The sequence below is a fragment of the Mauremys mutica genome, chromosome 11 (genome assembly GCF_020497125.1).
Source record: "Mauremys mutica isolate MM-2020 ecotype Southern chromosome 11, ASM2049712v1, whole genome shotgun sequence".
NCBI lineage: Eukaryota > Metazoa > Chordata > Testudines > Geoemydidae > Mauremys > Mauremys mutica.
This window is the reverse complement of record NC_059082.1, coordinates 34,889,747-34,909,530: the sequence shown is the minus strand read 5'-3', so window position 1 is coordinate 34,909,530 and position 19,784 is coordinate 34,889,747. Positions and strand designations below refer to the sequence as shown.

Genomic DNA, 19,784 nt, shown 5'->3' with positions numbered 1-19,784 from the left:
CCAAAAAATTGTATCATCATGTTATGCACTAATCAGCTGTACTAATATACACTCAAAATTCTGACTTGAAAACCTGACATTTTGAAAGTGATATAATAAATCCCCCTCTACCATCATGAACTACCACGGCCATTTGAAAGCTTGACAAAACATCAAATCAAATGAAAAAATATAATAAGAGGGCTGTAGAAAAAAATGGCATACCTTAAAAAACTGAAGCCTCTCTCTATTTCTGCCAAATTCCACCTCTTGGTTTTTTAACACTGTTTCAGGCCTAGAAATTAATTAAAATTAATTGATAAACAATGGCATGTTTTGAATGATAAACAATGAGATTTGCTTTTTGCTTCTATTTGCTGGACCGCTCATTCATCGCTGCAAATAGCGGCATTCTTTTAAATCCTTTTAGACACAACTGAGGCAATTTCTTTCAAACAAGGAAGTGAGGAAAGGAGAAGATGCCCTCTGAAAACAGCAGAGAAAGGGACTGGTCTTCTCATCACACACAGCATAAATGAGAATTTTTAGCTCTAATTTGCCTGAAGCAAGTAACCTCAAAAAACACTCATCAGAAAAAGATACCTTCCCAGTGTGAGGGACTACAATAACTGCACTGTCAAACAAGGAAGGTACTTCTAAGTGATATTCGTAGGAGTTGCTTACCACAAGCAATTTGATGTTGGGAAAGAAATAAGGTGGCTGATTTATGTTATTGCTGGCAAGAGAATTGATCGTTTTCAACTCTGGTCCTCTAACTGCTGACTAGAACACCAATAAGATACCATATAATTTATTTGTAAATGTCTTCCCGGAACTGTATTCATTTCCTTATATATAGGCGCTCACCACCACAGTGTCTAAACATAAACGCAGATGACTAACTTTCCTATGTGTTTGTAATGAAAAGCATCATTTTATTAAATGAGTGAAATTCGTTGCTGGATTGTGTTTTTATAGCTACTGCTTCTCTGGGAGCTTTTTTGTGAGAGAAAGTAATAAAAGCCCTTCTCTAAATTATATTTTAGGGCTGCATTTTACATCATGACCTTTCCCCCTTTCTCTTCTGCAATAGAGGAAGGTCATATGGTGTATTGTTTTACAAAGGTCTAAGGGACAGTCATCACTCAAACTGCAGCTTAATGAATGCCACTGCTGGTAGAAAAGGGTGTACTGGTATCAGCAACATCCAGATTGCAGAAAACATTTAACTTTTCTCATCACATTTCTGTTTCTGTCTGGAAAAAAGCAAAAGAGATTGATATATATATATATATTTTTAAATTGCAACAATCCAAATACTGTATTGTTGTGGGTCTCCTCTTTGATATAGCATTGAAATTCTAGATATGTCAGCCACAGAAAGACAGATCTAGCCAATCTATCAGAGAAGCTAGGTGGCAGTTGAAAGATGAGGGTTATTGCATGTAATTGTCATAGATTGAGTGCTGCAAAAGGACCTATAAATAAATGAATCTTGGGAAAAGGCAAGCAGATGAGGCCTTTGTGGGGTGTCACATACAGCCAAGATGTAATGCTGCATTTCAACTCAAGTGACAGATGGATTAGAGGTTATTTGTGGCCTGGGGGATGATATATAGACTGCTTTCTTAGCTAGTATGGGGATGCCCAATTCTTATCAGGAAAGAAAGGAGTTTAAACCTTCTGTAAATCATTTATATGAAATATAAAACAATAGGGACTTTCAGATTTAAACCAAAGTTTCAGCTGTGCCTTATTACATTAACTAATTTATAGAGCACTGTTCCTATGTATCACTGCCCTTACAAGGAAATGAGGCAAGTCTCCAGCTCAAATTTAAAAAGACAATCAACCACCAGATAAATGACCTTCTACAGAATGCTTTACCTAAGTTCTTCTCCTGTTTTAGGTCAGTTCAAACACCTGTGGTGTTAGACATCATCCTAAATGCTCAGGCCTGTTTCTGGGTGGAGTGGACGGAGATGCAGAAAGGCATATTTAGCATAGAGCAGCATCTCTGTCAGCTGTTGCAGGCATTCTGGATGACAACCAAGAGGCTCCTTCAGTGCAGCTTAAGGCACACTGCCTGCTTTGTGGAGGACAGACAGCTTACTTTTTTGTATTTTGGAGGCAATATTTAAATTTTACAATTAACTCCAAAAAGCTAGCTATAATTAGCCAACAGGCTTTCACAAGGCAGGCAAACACTTTAAAAGCTGTACTGTTGCTCTGGGGACAAGCCTGCATCATTTGATAGCATGGTACAATTGTTCTGCTCAACCTTAAATTTAAACCAAAAGCACTGCAAACTAAAAGGAAGTGCTGAACTAGGAGACAGCACACAAAAAGGGCCTGCATTCCAGTCGGTAAAACACAACCATAATTCCCTCCAGCAAAAGAAGGATTTGACAATTAAATGTTAGCAATAAAAGCATTTCATACTCAGGCACTGGTTGAAGATGAAATGGACAGAGGATAGGAGTATTCTCAATCTGCGCAGAAAATTTTCCTGAGTTACCACTTGAATCTCCAGCATCACATGGCCCTTTGCAGCCAGTCTGGCCCCTGCAAGGTACCTTCCGAGGCTGCGCTTTATGTGGAGAAACCTTTGCCAACGGCCTCTGTAAGTCACCACCTCCAGGATTCGGAGCATTCTGTATTGCACTGTCATTGTAAACAGAAAATGAAACAAGCGCATAAAAACATTTTCCTACTGAAAAAATACCCCCAACAAACGACCAACTGTATCTAAAAGGTCACCATTTTATTACAACCCTGGTGCAAAGTAAAGTGTCACTGGGTAAGTTTAGTTAACCAAAGAATACAGCATGGTGACCACACAAAAATAAATTGTACTGACCTTTAGCTTTTCTAAAAGGAACTGTATTATCTGCCATATAAACTACTTACTCACCTGATTGGTCTGCCAAACACCACATTTATTAACAGGACACAGATAGTCCTTGCACTGTTTACTCAAGGTCGGAAGGGATGTGACGAAAGTCTTGTCCCAGGGAAGGGTTGGAGATTGTGTTTGGTTTTACTCTCTATTGCAGCACTGTCAACATTTGTTAGATCCCTGGGGAATTGTCTCTTGCTACAGTTTACTCAAGGAAGCAGTTGTGATATTTTATATTTAATTGTGTTTTGGAAATAAGGGCTCAAGCAATAAACACATTTTATTACTACAAATATAAAATTATTATACTTCAGGCTCAAGAAAATAATATAAGTACATACATAAAACACTGTAGGTAAACATTTTTAAAACCACCTACATGTTTACCATACTACACTCTATTTACACTACACTCAACCTTAACATGAACACACTGAAAAAACCCACTGTGAAAGATGATTGACTTTTTACCTCTAATGGTTACATTCAATAATTTGCCACATTGAAAAACAGGGCTATCAATGTTTCTGCTGCTCTAAAATAAAAAGAACACATTTCCATTGTCTAGTGGCAGGATACCATACCACCTCACAGGGCATTTTGTCTGAATCTAAGCTCAGTTCACAATCCCTCGGCTAGCGGGAATTGGAAGCAATGCAGACGCAGCAGATGCAGCATCTTGGGGAAGGGCCTCATATCACACTTTAGCAGATGCTGACTGACTTCTGTGGACTTTCCAACAGTGAACTAGTGGAACTGGATATATCAGTAGAAAGCAGCACGTTGAGATCTCCTGCCAACATTTGGCCTTTCTGATAATTTCAGACTCAACTAATCACAATTTGGGCTTTTCCCTTCAAACACAAGGAAGGATTAAAAAAAGAACCTGGTCTGCCAGAGAAGCAATATCACAAAATCTTAATTTCACAGCTATACTGTAGAACCCCAATTATCTGGTCTAATTGGGACCACAGGCAGATCGGATAACCAAAAACCTGGATAAACTGGAGAATGGGTGGCTAGGGCTCGGGCTGTCAGCCCCAGGTAGCTGGGGCTCAGGCTGACAGCAGGAGTCCCAGCCACCTGGGGCTGACAGCCCGAGCCCAGCTACTGTCAGCCTGAGATGGCTGGTGATTTGGTTAATACCGAGAGCTGGATAATAGAGGCTCGGTTAACTTGGTCCTACTGTACTTTCTTGCTTTTCATTCTTCTAAATTACTATTGCCAAAATTGGAGTTGTGTATGTATTTAAAAGGTCCACCCAAAAACCAAATGTGCACAAGACTGTCTTTCACAGCAGTTCTGAATTTTTTCAATTCACCAGAGACTGAAATCACTATTAACCAGTTTAGACCGGTCAATATGCTCTTTGGGAGGCTACATGCTTTGAAAGAAGAAAAGGAGCTGTAATCACATAGGGTATGTCTACACAGCATAATCTGTGCATGGGCTAGCTTCACTCCATCTAGCAGAGTAACAAAAGCAGTGAAGACAGTGCAGTACAGACTTCTGCATGGGTAGCACAAGCCTGGCACAGCTCCATGGTACATACTCTGCTTACTATCCCTCACGGTGATGTCTTCCCCACTATTGTTAGTCATGCTAGTTGGATTCAAGCTAGCTTGAGTAGGCTAGCACATGCACAGCTTTTGCTATGTAGACATACTGTTACATGAGTGAGGCAAAAGGTAAGTGTAATTTAAAGCTTTTCTTTTCCATGCTGTCAAAACTTCCAGACACAATCTCATGACATCACTGCCTCTGACCCCTTTTCTAGTCTCTCTGCATGTACCTCCTCAGGTATGAGGTCTTATGCCTCTAGCTGCCTGGGCTGGGATTTTGCGATTCTGCCAATCTCAGACTGGTCTTGGGCTACAGCCCAGCGTACCAGTGTGATTTTTCAGCAGGCCCAACTGGGTCTGCCCTTCAAGAGGTATGACCCGCAGTCAATATAGGGACCAGACAGCTTTCTGAGGGATCAGACAGTATTTCTTCATACAATGCAGTGTCAACCTGTGAAACTCTTTGCCATAGGATGTTGTGAAGGCCAAGACTGTAACATGGTTCAAAAACGAACTAGGTAAGTTCATAGAGAAGAAGGTCATCAATGGCTATTAGTCAGGATGGACAGGGATGCAAAATCATGCTCTGAAGCATCCCTAGCCTCTGTGTTTGCCAGAAGCTGGGAATGGGCGACAGGGGATGGATCACTTGATAATTACCTGTTCTGATCATTTCCTCTGAAGCACCTGGCATTGGCCACTGCCAGAAGACAGGATTCTGGGCTAGATGGACCATTGGTCTGACCCATTATGGCCATCCTTATGTTCTTAAAACAAAGTACTGTTTAAACTTAACCATCACTTGGAAGCTTAAAAAGGTCCAATGGCTTCAGAGGTCCTCCTTAGGGATGTGTCTGTCAGCCTTTTGCTCCTGAACAGCCCCTGACAACTACTGTCCTCACAGCTTGAGAATGTCTTTTATCCCCCAAGAAGCCCTTTGTCTTAGGTTTCCATGCATCTACAATCTGTGATTGTAACGGGTCCATGGAACACGATATGGGTTTGAGAGGGGGTTAGAAGCAAATAGGTCTAATATTGTCCCTCAAATGCGGGTAAATGAGTGGTTCTCTCAGACTATTGTCTTCTTTCTTACATATATGCAACTGACCCCTGCCTGAATTCACTTTAAAATCATATAGCAAACCCCCTTACATCAAATGTATAGAGCATATGATATTTGTGAATTATTACATAGTAACTCCATGATGGTTGCATGGGCTTCCTCTATGCTACCAAAGGAGCAGTGAACAAAGCACAATTGAGAACACTGACCACCCCCTGAAATTTAATCATTAAACAGAACTGGATTATGTAGATTAAATACCATTTACTGAAGTCAATCTGCAAAGAATGGTCAACAGTGAGATCAGTTGGGCAGGCAGGATGGACTTTCATAGGATCTCCTCCAAGATTTTTCACTGCTTCCCTCATGGCGGCAAAATCCACCATTGCAGGAATTCCACTAACAAAAGAACAACAAAGAAATAGCACTTTACATGTATTATGATGCAATGACAATTCTCTAAAATAAAGCTAACTGTAGAAGCTTGTTTTTAATTCACCCTCCATAGCAGCCTATTTGAATACCATCTCGTAATGCTTGTTTTACTTTGTCTAACATGTTTTAAGGAATATTAAGGATTCGTGTGCTGGGTTTGTTTAAATATATCTAAATAAAAACTGTGCGTCATCCTAAGCCCAAGCATAACCACCCAACACATTTCAAAACTGTGTCAAATAGGAATATGCACATTCCTTGGCCAACTGATTACATTTGCTATTTGCCCTTTTGTCTTGTTATGCTCCTGAACTGTGAGGAAACCTTAGCATAATGGCCACTTCTGGATGTATGGTAGCTGTACACCACCACTTTGCTATACAAATGAATGCATATGCTATATATTCTACTACTACTTTCCAATTTGTGTTTTTCACTTATATTATAGCAGTATTCATTTCAGGATCGAAAGGCACATTACAAAAGTGGTTAAATACTATTATCCCATTTTACAGATAAAAAACACTCTTTAAGGACAACATATAAAACTAAAGGAAAGGAAAAGAATACTGATATAAACTGAAATTTTATGAAAGTCTTATGATTTGATTTGTTAACTAAACACTTAAATCACTTCCATATATTTTTATATTACTAGGATATTTCTTAGAGAGATAAGTTGGGTGAACTAATATCTCTTATTGGACCAGCTTCTGTTTGTCAGAGAGATGAGCTTTTGAGCTTACACAGAGTTCTTCTCTATTCTGCATGGCTTCTTGGCAAATAAATGACTGCCTAGCTTGGCAAAATTAAATGTGCTTAGTTTAATATTCTGTAGCTGCTTAAGGATAACCCTTTTAGCCACCTCACATCCACAAATCTCAATAATCTATAGGTAACATTCTAATGGACAAATCTTGCTTTTCTTATTCATGTATGTAGTCCCATTGACTTCAGTAGACTTATATGCACCAGTAAAACAAGTGGGTTATCACAAGTAAGATTTCTAAATATTTCATTGCATCATCACACAATCCTGCTACAGTTAAAGTGCCACCAAGCTGGTTCTGTGGCCCTTACTCTGCAAGTTACTCCATGCAGACAGAAACCTTCACCCATATGGAGTACCAGCAAAGTTCCATGTGGGCACACGCATCTGCCTTCTTGGACCAACTTGCAGGATCAGAGGCTTTATTTACATTGTAGGAACATCACTGAAAGTGCACTAACAAACAAAAACAATGGATTTCCATTCACTAATGGAATGCTTAAACTTCACAAGGGCCACCTCATTTTGTTTTCAGCCCTGAGAGAAGACTGGTAACCTCACTGAGCATGGTGAACCAAGACAGATTTCGAAAACTTTGTTAGAAAAATGTAATAAAAAAAGAAAATATTTCACATACGTAAAGTCTTGAAGAAGAACTCTGGCAGGATAGAAGGGCACTTCAACATTATTCTGTTTTGTTTTCCAGTCTAAAATATTCATAGCATCTTCCTTTTTTACTAAGAAGCCATCACAGTTACGGACAGCAGTTTCCAACAGTACCCGTATGGAATAAGGCAGAATATCTGGTTACGGGAAAGTAAATGAATTAATCAAGGAAACACTTTTAACCTATATATGTTTTAACAAATAGCACCTTACTATACCTAAAGAGATTTGACAAATCATGCAGTGAAATTCATTCCAAGCCCAGAGCACAAGAATACAATTCAGTTACAAGGAAACACTAAAACAATCAATGTGCATTTGTTCTCTATTATTATTTTATAGCACTCAGAAGGGTGCAACAATGTTTCACGGAAGAGAGGAGGACCTGGTCCTTAGTATAAAAGCTTATGAAAAAAATGGCCTTGATCCAAAAATGATCTTTGAATTTGTCAATCCAGGCAGAGCCCCACAGAAGTCAATGGGATACCACCCAAGTGTAGAGGTCCAATCATACAAAGCTCATTGCAGGGTCAGGACATTATTAGAGATGGACCAAAATATGTGAGGGTGACAAACAGTCAAGTTAGGATGAGGGCTAAAGCAGTATGATTAGGAGTGTGCACATCTGGGAGGGTTGGGGATTTTGTTTTTAAATATATAAAACAAACACTGAATAGTGAGTCACTTATTGTAGGCACTACAGAAGAGGTGAGTTTTCAAGGAGGATTTGAATGGAAGAGAATAATGGCTTGATTGAACAGTGAAGCAATGATACTCCATGTATAGAGTGAATTTAATGCCAGAATATGGATTGCTATGTGCAGTTTCCCCTTCGTTCACAGAAGGTGACAGTAAGACAAGAAATAATCTCAGTGTGGGCTCTAAAAGTGGGAGAAATCTAGACCTAAACTGATTAATATAAAGTAACAGCAAAGTAAAAATTGGGAGAAACTTTCAAGGAAGAGAAAACACGGGGGGGCGGGGAAGACATTAAAAAAAAAGAAGGGGCTACCAGTCACCAATGAAGGCAAAAAAGGAGCTCTTAGGTATTAAATTAGATACGATCAGTCATTCGCTCACAAACATCATTCCATTGAGCAATAATTCAGGTGGTCAAATGAAAGTACAGTAATAGGGGGAAATATAAAGGACGCTAGGTAACTGGTCAAACAGGTTCACGTACTAGTGTTTCAGCTCTAGAGACCAAAGCTCAGATCTGAATGTTAACAAACAGATGAAATGGCAGTTCCAACCAAGTCCGTGGACTTTGTCTGCCTACAAACTATTGCTTCAGGGTTTGGTGGCTTATGCTACATTAGATACATTTTACAAGGCAGTCACTGTAATTCTCTAATTAAATGATTCATATGAAAAGCAAATTGTACAGAAATCTGATTAAAATAAATGTGGTGTAATGTCAGCACTAAGTGTGTTTAATATTCAAACTACCAGAACAAAATGATCTTATATCCCTGTCAGTTGTGTTCTTCCCTTTAATGAATAAAGGCATTCCAATACACTACCCCCCGCCCCCCCCACACACACAGTGTGTGTGTGTTCGTTCAAGAGCTGTCCAGAAAAAGTTTTTCAGTCTCAGTCACCTAGCTACATTTTTTTTCATAACTGAATACCTCTGCTCCCACTTTAAATATTAAGACAATCAGACTCTCTATAGCAATTTGGAACCAAAGAAATCAATTGAACTTTTAAACTGCAGGACAGAGGAGGCACAAAGGAGATCCAGGATGGATGACCGGTAAGATGCAGGTGCTAGGATTCCTACCAGAATGTTGTCTCGGGGCTCGGCTTTGGAATTCTATCTTTCATAACAGTCTCTGGCTGTTTTAATGCGTGTTTGATAACTCTGAAGGCACATCTCCTTCTCCCTCTCCCAACTCAACACTCTGACTGTTGGAGAGAGTCACTATTAGTCTACTCCTTCACAGTCTCCATTTACACAGTCCTTTGCCCTAAATTGCTCCAGTGATTTCTGCTGCTCCTCATAGCTTTCCAAAGCATTCAGACAGAAAGTGAATTATTAGCAGCAGTAGTCCTACTGAACAGAACTGGGCTTTAGGAAAGTCATCAGCAACCAAGACTATTTGGACGAAGCCCACTCCCCTGACAAAGTTCACTCCACAAAATGCATGAAACCCAAGTGATATATGTGTAGTTTTCTACTTATTAGATGAACAGCCTTGTGAGAGAGAAGTCAACTGCGTGTCAGAACAAAGGTGTATTTGAAGAACTCTGTAAGAAAACTTTCATAAGGTCTGTCTGGCTCTAGCTGGTTTCATCATTTTCATGAACACCAAGTTCACCCAAAAAATTAAAATCAAGATGTGACACTTAGACATAGAATATCAGGGTTGGAAGGGACCTCAGGAGGTCATCTAGTCTAACCCCCTGCTCAAAGCAGGACCAATCCCCAGACAGATTTTTGCCCCAGATCCCTAAATGGCCCCCTGAATATCATGGGCAAATCTTATGGAATTAAACCTTACTGAACTACATTTAACACCTTTGGGATCCACTGTATTGAAAATGCTGTTTGTGCACTATCGTGGAATTGTATGGAAATTGTTTCGGAGGTGGAAGGATTAGTGCAATCTCTGGGAGATATTAGGAACTTCAAAGGACTTTTTGGAACAATACACGTGAAGTGGATTTCCTACCAAATACTTGGGGTGGGAGGGGGTCAGAGGAATGCAAATGACCCACTATGAATCCATCCTTTTGAAGCTAAGCCCTAGGGAGAGAAACCAATTGTCTACTGATTGTCTACTTCAGTTCAAATACCTCCAAACTGTATAAAGAGGGCCTAAATTCTTCAAGTGTGCACTAGTTTTGAGCTAAGGCTGTTATGAACTTGTGACCACAAAAGAAACCTCTTTGGAGGGGTGCTGAAGGACTCACTTGCCAGAGCTCATACTAAAGACAGCTGGGCTGATCTCTGGTAAGCTTATTAGCATGCATGTAGGTTCTTTTATTTCTTTAATGTTTTCTCTGTAATGTTTATACCCAAAGAATAAATATTCTTGCATAGGAAGTGCTGTTTGGTAACTTATGACCGTGGCAACTGCACTGTTAACCATCTCTGAGAAAAAAGGCAAAGCAGGCAGTCTGACTTTGATGTTGAATTCACAGTATAATCAAGGAACTTTTCAGGCAGGAAATACCCAGTCAGGAGGGAGAAAGAGGTGGGTCTCCACCCAGGAAAGACAACAGTGAGGGAGCCAGAAACCTGGCAGCAGGTACCCTTGTTGGACCATGCATGGAAATACAGGCGCTTTTGGCCCTAAACCGTGACACAAGGAAATCCTCAAAGAAATATGAGATTGTCATTAGAGTAAATGAATCAATGATGCATAATTCTTCTGCATGTATGTGACCACCATGAATACATTTCTGTAAAAACATTTATTTACATGTGAGGTAACACAGAGTTTTTGTTTTTGTCACCGCTTGTTAATTCCATAACAGACATGATTATTTTCTGTAATGGAAATGTTTTTTATTACTATATTAAGTATTATGCCTACAAAAGGCCAAGAAGTATCCCTCGCTTAACCAAACTTTTCTACTAAGGGAAAAGTATCATTCCTTTTATCTCACTTAAAGCAAATTATTAATCAACTTAATAAAACAGCATGTTTAGCGTAAAATTATACGCTTTCATACAAACCTACTAAAGACAATGTAGTCACTCCTCCTACATCACATAACTGGTGCATATTTACTAGTGGAACCATACTTCTAAAAAGCTATTAAAAAGTAGTATTACCATACTTGGTGCCCCCAAGTTTAGCGATATTGTAGAACTTCTTCTCTGGATTGTCATTTAATGTTTCAATTAAGTACTGGAACGGGCATTCTGAAAAATAATGCAGCAAATTATTAAGTGGAAAGAAAGGATGGTGCAGTGGTTCAGGCAGTAGCCTGGGGCTCAAAAGAATTCCAGTCTATTCCCTGTTTCACCACAGATGTCCCTGTGTGACCTTGGACAAATCACTCAGGGTCAGATATTTAGGCATCTAAATTTGCAGATAGGTACCTAGTGGGATTTTCAAAACCTCTTAGGGAGTCAGGCACTCAATGGCAGTTAGACACCTAGGAAACTTTGTAAGTCCCACTAGGTACCTAATTACCACTAAAAATCTGCAAAAACAACGAGGAGTACTTGTGGCACCTTAGAGACTAACAAATGTATTTAGGCATAAGCTTTCATGGGCTAAAACCCACTTCATCTGCATCTTTAGGTGCCTAAAAATCTGGCATCTAGTCTCAGTTCCCCATCTGCAAAATGATTGTTTCCTACCTCCCAGGGGAGTTGTGAGGATAAGTACATTAAAGATTATGAAGTACTATGGTAACAAGAGCCATATAAGTACCTAAGGATAATAGACAGAAATGCACTTTATAACGGACCTTATTTAAAAAGTGAAGATAAAAAAAACTGTAGAAAAGAACTGCATATTAATTTGAAATTGTTTTCAGAAAGAATGGAATTTACAAAAAGAATATTTATTGCCACTCAAATAATATTAACCTAAATGAACGTCAGTAATATCTCTTAGGAAGGCTTAAAGAACTCAATATAGTTTAAGAAATTCAAATTTGGTTTTAACACAAAAGTTAAAACTGTGACACCACCCACTCCCAATCCTACAAACATTTACACTGAAATCAATGGAACAACTCAGGCGAGTAAAGTTAAGTATATGCATAAGTTTTTGCAGGCAGAGGGCCTTTGTTGATTTTAAAAGACTGTATCAGCAATAGAAGCTTATCTTTTTAGAAGGTTGCCATGTTTTCACCTCCTACTTTGCTTACATTTTCATTGTAATGTAAATGAAGCATCATGGGTACTGTACACATTATTTTGCTTTGATGGTAAGGCCCTGAATCTGCAAACATGCTCAAGTAGTCCATTTATGGGCAAAATGTTACTCACGTGCTTAAATGTTCGCAGGATAATGAACTTAAAGAGGAACCAGAAATGGTCAACAAAAATAACTGAAGGATTTGGAGATACTAATTTTAAAAAAGGGAGCGAGATACTTGGTGAGATGGGGCATCTATTCACAAATATTTAAAGTGAGGCAGCTTAATAAATAGTAACAGCATGAACCTACGCCCTTCAACCTTTTGAAGTAATGAACTACATAGGACTCAGTTATCTACACGGTGAGCTTTTCAATTAAAGGTTTAAAAACAAAGCCCTGTCTGCTCTGTGCCTATCTATTGTAAAAGGTACCCAAGAAGAGTACAAGTATGAGATCCATTGTTTTCAAACAATTTGTGATCCATGACTTGGAAAAGAGCCCAATAAGATTTGAGAGACTTGGGTCACAGAAAGGCCTGTCTTGAGAAATTTGGGGCCCAGTACATCATGTTCGCTGGGACTCCTCCAACCCATTCATAACAGGTGTTTTGAGGGCTCTTCTCAGCTCAGGGTCCGGTATAGCTGTTCCCTCCCCTCCCCAATCACAGAACAGTTTTTTGGCCATTTTGCTGGGGGGGGGGGAGTTGCTGCGGGGGGAGGGGGGAGAAGTCAGCAGCACGGGCCCCTGATCGGCAGCTGAGAGGCGTGCAGACAAGGCGGGCACGGGGGGTGGTGGTGAAGGCTGAGAGCTCCCCTGGGATGGGGTGCGGGGCAGCAGCAGCAGGGGCCGCTACGCAGCACCGTTAGATCTACAGGGAGCGGTGCCAGGAGCGCGAGGGCGGCTGCTCGCGGTGCCGCTCAGTGGAGCCCACGGGCGGCTCTCCACGCCGCCTTAGGCCCTGCCCAGCGGAGAAGGGAGTCACTCACCCCGACTCGGCCGAGCCCCCCCGCCCGGGGACTGCGAGCCTGCCGGTGAGAGCGGAAAGGGGCCGAACAAAGGACGGGAGATAGTGGAGGCGGCTGCGGGGGGGGGTGGCAGCGACGGCGTCGAAAGCGGACCCGGTCCGTGTGGGGGGGGGAGGGGGCGATGAGACGATAAAGGCACCGGGGGGCAATAACCATCACTCCGGGGGCATCTGCGAGCGGGGGTCGCGGGCCCAGGCCGGGGCACAAGCCAGGCCGCGAACTGCGGGGGGGGGGGGGGGTCGCACCAGACCAGGAACGCGGGGGCGCTGGGCAGAGGCGGGGCCCTTCGGGAGCGGAATCGCCCCTCCCCCGCCGAGCCCGGCTCGCACTGACCTGGCCTTGCAGGGTCCATCGCTGGCGACCATATTAACTCTACGTGGGGAGGGGGACGAGGAAGACTCGGGGAGGGGGCCGTATGGGCGGAGCCATCACCAAACATCGCGAGACTGGAAATGAGTTCCGCCCGTCCGATTAGTTGACACAGCTCGCGCGAGACTTTGGGTCTTGGCAATAAAGGAAAAACAGCGGAGATCTCGTGAGAATGAGCTGTGGGGGGAGGGGGGAGGATACTGTGCGCGGCCGCTCTCGCGATAGTTCCAGGCTCAATAAAGGAGGGGGTGGGGCTGCTTGGGGGAAGTGTTTTTACTGGCGGCTTAGGTGCCAGGTCAGGTCAGCCTCAGTCTGGGCGTGAGCCTCAGCTTCCGGCGACTCGCTTGTTCCGTGCCCTGCGGCGCCGGCGAGACCGTGGTTGTGCTGGGCTACGCGGGAGCAGACTGGGGCTGTGCCAGCCCTGAGCTGTGCCCCAGGCAGGGGGCGTTGGGGGCACAAGGCAGGGGGTGGCCCTGAGGGCAGCACCCAGGCCCCATCCAGCTGGGCCTTTCACAGCAGGCAGGGTGGGTGCTCGGGTTCATTTCACGTGCCCCTGGGGCAGCCATCAGCTTGGGGAAACTGCTTTTTAGTGCCCCTTCCATTCTGGGTCCAGTTCTGTTCAATAGTTTCATTGAGGATTTAGATAATGGCATAGAGAATAAACATATAAAATCTGTGATGGACACAAGCTGGGCGGGGTTGCAAGTGCTTTGGAAGATATGATTAGAATTCAAAATGATCTGGACAAACTGGATAAATAGGCTGAAGAAAGTAGGCGGATGTTCAATAAGGACAGATGCAAAGTACTCCACATAGGAAGGAACAATCGGTTGCACACATACAAAATGGGAAATGACTGCCTAGGAAGGAGAACGGGAAAGGAATCTGTGGGTCATAATGGATCACAAGCTGACTATGAGTCAACAGTGTAATGCTGTTGCCAAAAAAAGCAAACATTCTGGGCTGTATTAGCAGGAGTGTTGTAAGCAAGACACAAGAAGTAATTCTACTCTATTCTGCATTGATTAGGCCTCAACTGGAATATTGTGCCCAGTTCTGGGTGCCACATTTCAGGAAAGATGTGGACAAATTGGAGAAAATCTGGAGCAGAGCAACAAAAATGATTAAAGGTCTAGGAAACATGACCTATGAAGGAAGATTGAAAAAATTGTGTTTGTTTAGGCTGGAGAAAAGACTACTGAGAGGAGACATGATAACATTTTTTAAGTACATAAAAGGTTCTTGCAAGGAAGAGGGAGAAAAATAATTCTCCCTAACCTCTGTGGATAGGACAAAAAGCAATCGGACAATCGCAGCAAGGGCAGTTTAGGTTGGATACTAGGAAAAACTTCCTAATTGTCAGGATGGTTAAGCACTGGAATAAATTGCCTAGGGAGGTTGTGGAATTCCCACCATTGGAGATTTTTAAGAGCAGGTTAGCAGGGGACTGGACTAGATGACCTCTTGAAGTCCCTTCCAATCTTATGAGTCTATGTTTCCCTTATCCCTCCAACTGGATGTTTTATTGTTCCTCCAGCACTGAGCATATTAGCAAACCAAAGAGCTCTGTGCCCTGCTGTCATCTGCTTGAAGAGTGATGCACAAACTATTGCAATGTGGTCCAATCACCTGAGATCCCAGATCCGGAGCTGATGCTAAATACAAGTGAAATTGACTAGTCCATTCTCATTGGCCAAGCTGAATTGACTGCAAAAAGTAAACAGAATAGATAATAATTAGTAAATTAGGCTTCATTAATTCTATAATTTAATAACAAAGTGGATTAGTAATGCAGCAGAGGAGAGGGTATTTTTTAATAAAAGGACACAGTCAGCTTGAAATCAAGTCAATAAACAAATTTAAAGTAGTTGGAGGTGTTACTTGTAAGGCCAATAAGAATTGAAATTCAGACTGAAGAAAAAAAGAGTTGATAATTCATGTCCTCCCCACAGCTGTGCAATGTCCAAAATCAAATATTTGAGCTTCCAGGTAGAAAAGATTGGGACAGATCTGTTTTTCCTGGAATAGCAGATGTAAATTACACCTCCATGCAACTGCCTGTCCACTGTGCCCCAGGCAAAATTCAGGCAAAGGAGAACAGGTCACTTGCACTGGTTGGGGTTTCCATCAGTATATGTAAGTTTCTTTACTTTTCACTGAGGGTCCTACTGAAGTCCTAGCAGCATGTGCTGCAGTTAGGATACACTCTTAGCTACTCTAGTTATGCCCCTCACTAACCAACATTGCCCATTTTTTGGACATCCTCCCTGACCAACATTGCCCCCAGGCCATTTTGGGTCCTTGAGAGTATGCAAGAGTGTGAGTTCTTTGCACCATTGCAATCTTCCTCCAGTGAACTTTTTGTCAACGAGGTTCCTGCACCTTCAGTTATGGAAGGTGGCCCACAGGAACTGTGTACCAGCTACTCCGTTGTTAGGCTGTCTGAACGAGATAATTCCTTGTGTTCCTTGTTTGCTGGGTTTTAGGGCACCCTGATGAAATGAACAGACACTTGCTTAAAGGACTTCACCATCTCCACACTACTCAGATCCATGTCTTTGGACATTTTATATCTTTAGGACCTCAGATAATTTGCTGTGGGTTTGGAATCCCATTACTGGCTTATCAGAAGAAACAAATTACCATTACCTTTTAATCTTCTTGGTCAGAGTAATTTTGGAGTTTTAGCCCCTGAAGAACAGCAGATATGCTGTAGCAGAGACAAAATATGTTGCAACTAGGAACTTTCCCCCCCCCCACACCTTATTTTGATTATTGGGATTTATTTTTCCTTTTCTCTCCCTTTTTTGAACATATTACACAACATGTCTTTTGATTATATCTTTATTTCAGATGTTAATATATGGATACAAGATAGGAATCAGACTCCTCTATGCACAGTTTTTTTCCACCTTTTCTTTTCAATACAAAAATGTACTTTAAAAAATAGATCTACCCTTGGTTGATATGTCTGTATGCATTAAACTCCTCTTCCCTCACCTTCTGAAATGTCTGTCACAGCTTGCGGAGTGCAGAATTATGTTCAGGAGAAGAGGTTTGATCAAACCCCGCTTTGTCACATAGATGTCACTAAAGAGCTAAAATTACTCAGAACTGAGATCACTGAGTGCTGTGTTAACTAGTGGGGGAGCCTGAAGATATATTGCTAAGTGGCTGGCAGAGCGGAGTAGTTTGTGGGACGGTTGGAGCAGCCCATGGGATGGTGAGTGGAGTGAAGCGGGACAGAGTGGAGCAGTTCGTGGGACGGCTGGAGCGGCTCATGGGACGGCTGGTGGAGTGGAGCGGCTCATGGTGAAGGCTGCAGCAGAACCCCACAGAGAGGCAGGGCAGTCGGCCTCGGATCACGTCAGGTGCCCCTTAACACCCCTTGTGCCCCTTTCTCCCCCCCCCATTTCCACCCAGCTGGAGGTCGGGGCGGGGGGTATAACTCTTCAGATAAACTTTTGAACGCTGGGGCTGCACTGACCAGGGACAGAGACTTTTGGGTGATTTTTGGGTTGCTGGACTCAAGAGACTTTTGGGACTTTGGGGTGATCTTTTGAGTGGTTGGACTTAAGACCCTGAGGGAAAAAGGATACTGCCAAACTTACTTGAGAGTGGGTCTTTTGCTCATGGTTTGTGTTATGAATCCTGTATGTAGTGTTTCCCCAACATAATGCCACATTGTTTCCCTCCTTTATTAAAAGGATTTCGCTACACTCAGGGCTGGTCTACACTGTGGGGGGGATCGATCTAAGATACGCAACTTCAGCTATGTGAATAGCGTAGCTGAAGTCGAAGAATCTTAGATCGATTTACCTCTCGTCCTCATGGTGCAGAATCGACGTCCGCGGCTCCCCCTGTCGACTCTGCTACCACTATTCACGCTGGTGGAGTTCCGGAGTCGATGGGAGCGCTTTCGGGGATCGATATATCGCGTCTAGATGAGACGCGATATATTGATCCCCGAGAAATCGATTGCTACTCGCCGATACAGCGGGTAGTCTAGATGTACCCTCAGACTCTGTGCTTGCGAGAGGGGAAGTATTGCCTCCTAGAGGCACCCGGGGGGTGGTATGTAATTGTCCCAGGTCACTGGGTGGGGGCTCGAGCCAGTTTTGCTTTGAGTTATTGAAACGGAACCCCTAGATACTGAACCTGGCCCTTGTTGCTGTCAACTCAGAGGGGCGGGCAGAAGGGTTACATTTAGTAGTTACCGGGACTGACCACTGTAATTAAGTCAATGTTAAACTTCAACTAACCCTTTATTAAATTACTCATAACTTTACTGAGATTCCTTTTTGGTTTGAAATTTCTTAGGCTCTGTTTCAGTCCACAAATAACTTTATTTTAGTGGGGTGCTGTGTTCATGTACGCATGTGCTGTGAGAGGTTGGGAACAAATATATCCATCTCAGCATCCCTCTCTTCTAATCCAGCTGGAATTCTTGCACGCATGTGAGACTTTTTCTGTATTGTTTTTTGTAAACACCTGCATTGAAGGCTGACTACAGTCTTGCATCACCTGACACTGCCATTAATCAGGAAAAGATAGGAGAAGCTTAGCATTATTGCAGCGTGAGGGTTATAATCAAGCAGTCAAGTCAGGAACTTCTGGAAGTTACTTCTATTGAGTGTTTAATTCTGCTCTGGTGCACATGTATTTTTTGTGTGTCCCTGTTTTGTTCATTAACACAGTGTTGAATCCATTCCATAAAATATACAGGATATACACTGTGGCAGAGTTAACATTATAGTTCAGAGTTCAACAAACACTTGATGATTTTTGAATTTGATGACTTCTGAGCACTTGATTTCACAGACTTAATTTTCATGAACACGAGGCTTTTGGGGATTTCCAGTTGGGGAATAAGGATGGCTGTGCCTGCTTGTTCAGACGCTGCCTCCAATTTACTGAGGCTTTCCCTTGATCAGTCGGCAAGGGTCAGTGTTTGTACTGCCAGTTCCCCAGCAGAGCTAAACATCCCAAATCTGTTGGCCTAGGGAAGTGGATTTGTTTTCGCTTTTTAAGTGTTTCGTGATCTTGAATGTTGGTGGCTGTAGCCTTTTATTTTTTTTGTCTCTCCTGTTTCTGTAGTCCCATGAAAGAGTGAGCAAGCGGCTGCACCAGCGGTTCCAAGTGTGGGTGGACAAATGGACCAAGGAGCATGTGACCTGTGAAATGGCAGCTGAGACAAACAAGTGGCTAATGGGAGAAGGGTTGGAGGGTTTGGTGCCCTGTACCACTACCTGTGATACAGAGACCCTGCACTTTGTCAGCATTATCAAGTACTGTGTCAAATACGGCACAATATTCAAGACACTGTAAAGTCCCTGAGTGAGGGAAGATCACGTGGTGTGTGTGCGTATGTGTGTATCAAGGAAACGAGGAAGATGCCTTTCTCCTTTCACTGTATATCTCCGTAACATGGCCAGTTCACTAGTGCGAAGCTGGTACAGTCTGTCACCAGCAGGATTTGGTTTAGGAAAACGAATCTCTACAAACCTAAGCTGGAACTGTTGCCAACAGGCCTCTGACTTCAGCGTGCACTGTGGAGGGAAGGACCCTTTTCAGAATTGAGTGATCCTAGAGAAATGCAGCTAGCTCGTACGCACCAGCAGTTTTGAGACTAGCTCCTCAATGGCCTGAGCTTCAAGGGAAGAGAACTGGATGTTGCATACATCCTGACCGGAGTGGTGCATTTAAAGTTACATGCTCAGATATGTCTTGAAACCCAGAGGTGCCTATCACAACTGGATTCTCCTCTGTTAGGCTGCTGCAGGTTTGCCAGGATCTCACCCGGGGTCACCCATCTGTGCAGTCCAGCTGTCGAGAACACCATCTCCTGGATCTGACCCTCGACTCCTCCCTCCTTTATCCTGCTGGACTCCTGATTCAGCCAGTTCAGATTGGTCTGTCCTTTCTAGTGCCAGTGGGATTGTTTTGTACCTGCTTCTTTACTAGTCTTTCCTAGTGCCATGCACCAGCTTTTCACACACATATGCACACACAGCAGAAACAACACAATTTTAACATGTTCCCCTTCCTTTTTGTAAATAAATGTACATATTGTCAATTTTGTTGTTGTTTTTTATTAAAGGAAGTTTGATTGATGTGCTAGCATAACTGTTCCAGCTTCTTGTGTACCATAGTACCAGGTGGCTTGAGAGTTAGTACCTACAAACAGACCT

The 19,784-nt window shown here is 42.6% G+C and overlaps 1 protein-coding gene and 1 long non-coding RNA gene across 2 annotated transcripts in view; one reads left to right on the top strand and one right to left on the bottom strand.

Annotated features, from left to right (window-relative positions):
* The window catches only part of IREB2 (iron responsive element binding protein 2), a 37,166-nt gene extending 23,469 nt beyond the window's left edge, over nt 1–13,697 (bottom strand). Inside the window, exons 1-6 of the mRNA XM_044981086.1 lie at nt 13,558–13,697; nt 11,158–11,247; nt 7,345–7,510; nt 5,765–5,902; nt 2,422–2,643; nt 205–274 (exon numbers count right to left, since the gene is read on the bottom strand). Of these exons, the coding sequence (XP_044837021.1) occupies nt 205–274; nt 2,422–2,643; nt 5,765–5,902; nt 7,345–7,510; nt 11,158–11,247; nt 13,558–13,663 (792 nt within the window). The 5' untranslated portion in view covers nt 13,664–13,697. The remainder of the gene's footprint in view (nt 1–204; nt 275–2,421; nt 2,644–5,764; nt 5,903–7,344; nt 7,511–11,157; nt 11,248–13,557) is intronic.
* On the top strand, nt 13,029–19,669 carry LOC123344661. Its single transcript, XR_006572615.1, has 2 exons — nt 13,029–13,230; nt 18,691–19,669. It is a non-coding gene; the product is annotated as an uncharacterized LOC123344661 (long non-coding RNA).
* Nucleotides 19,670–19,784: the final 115 nt, after the last annotated feature.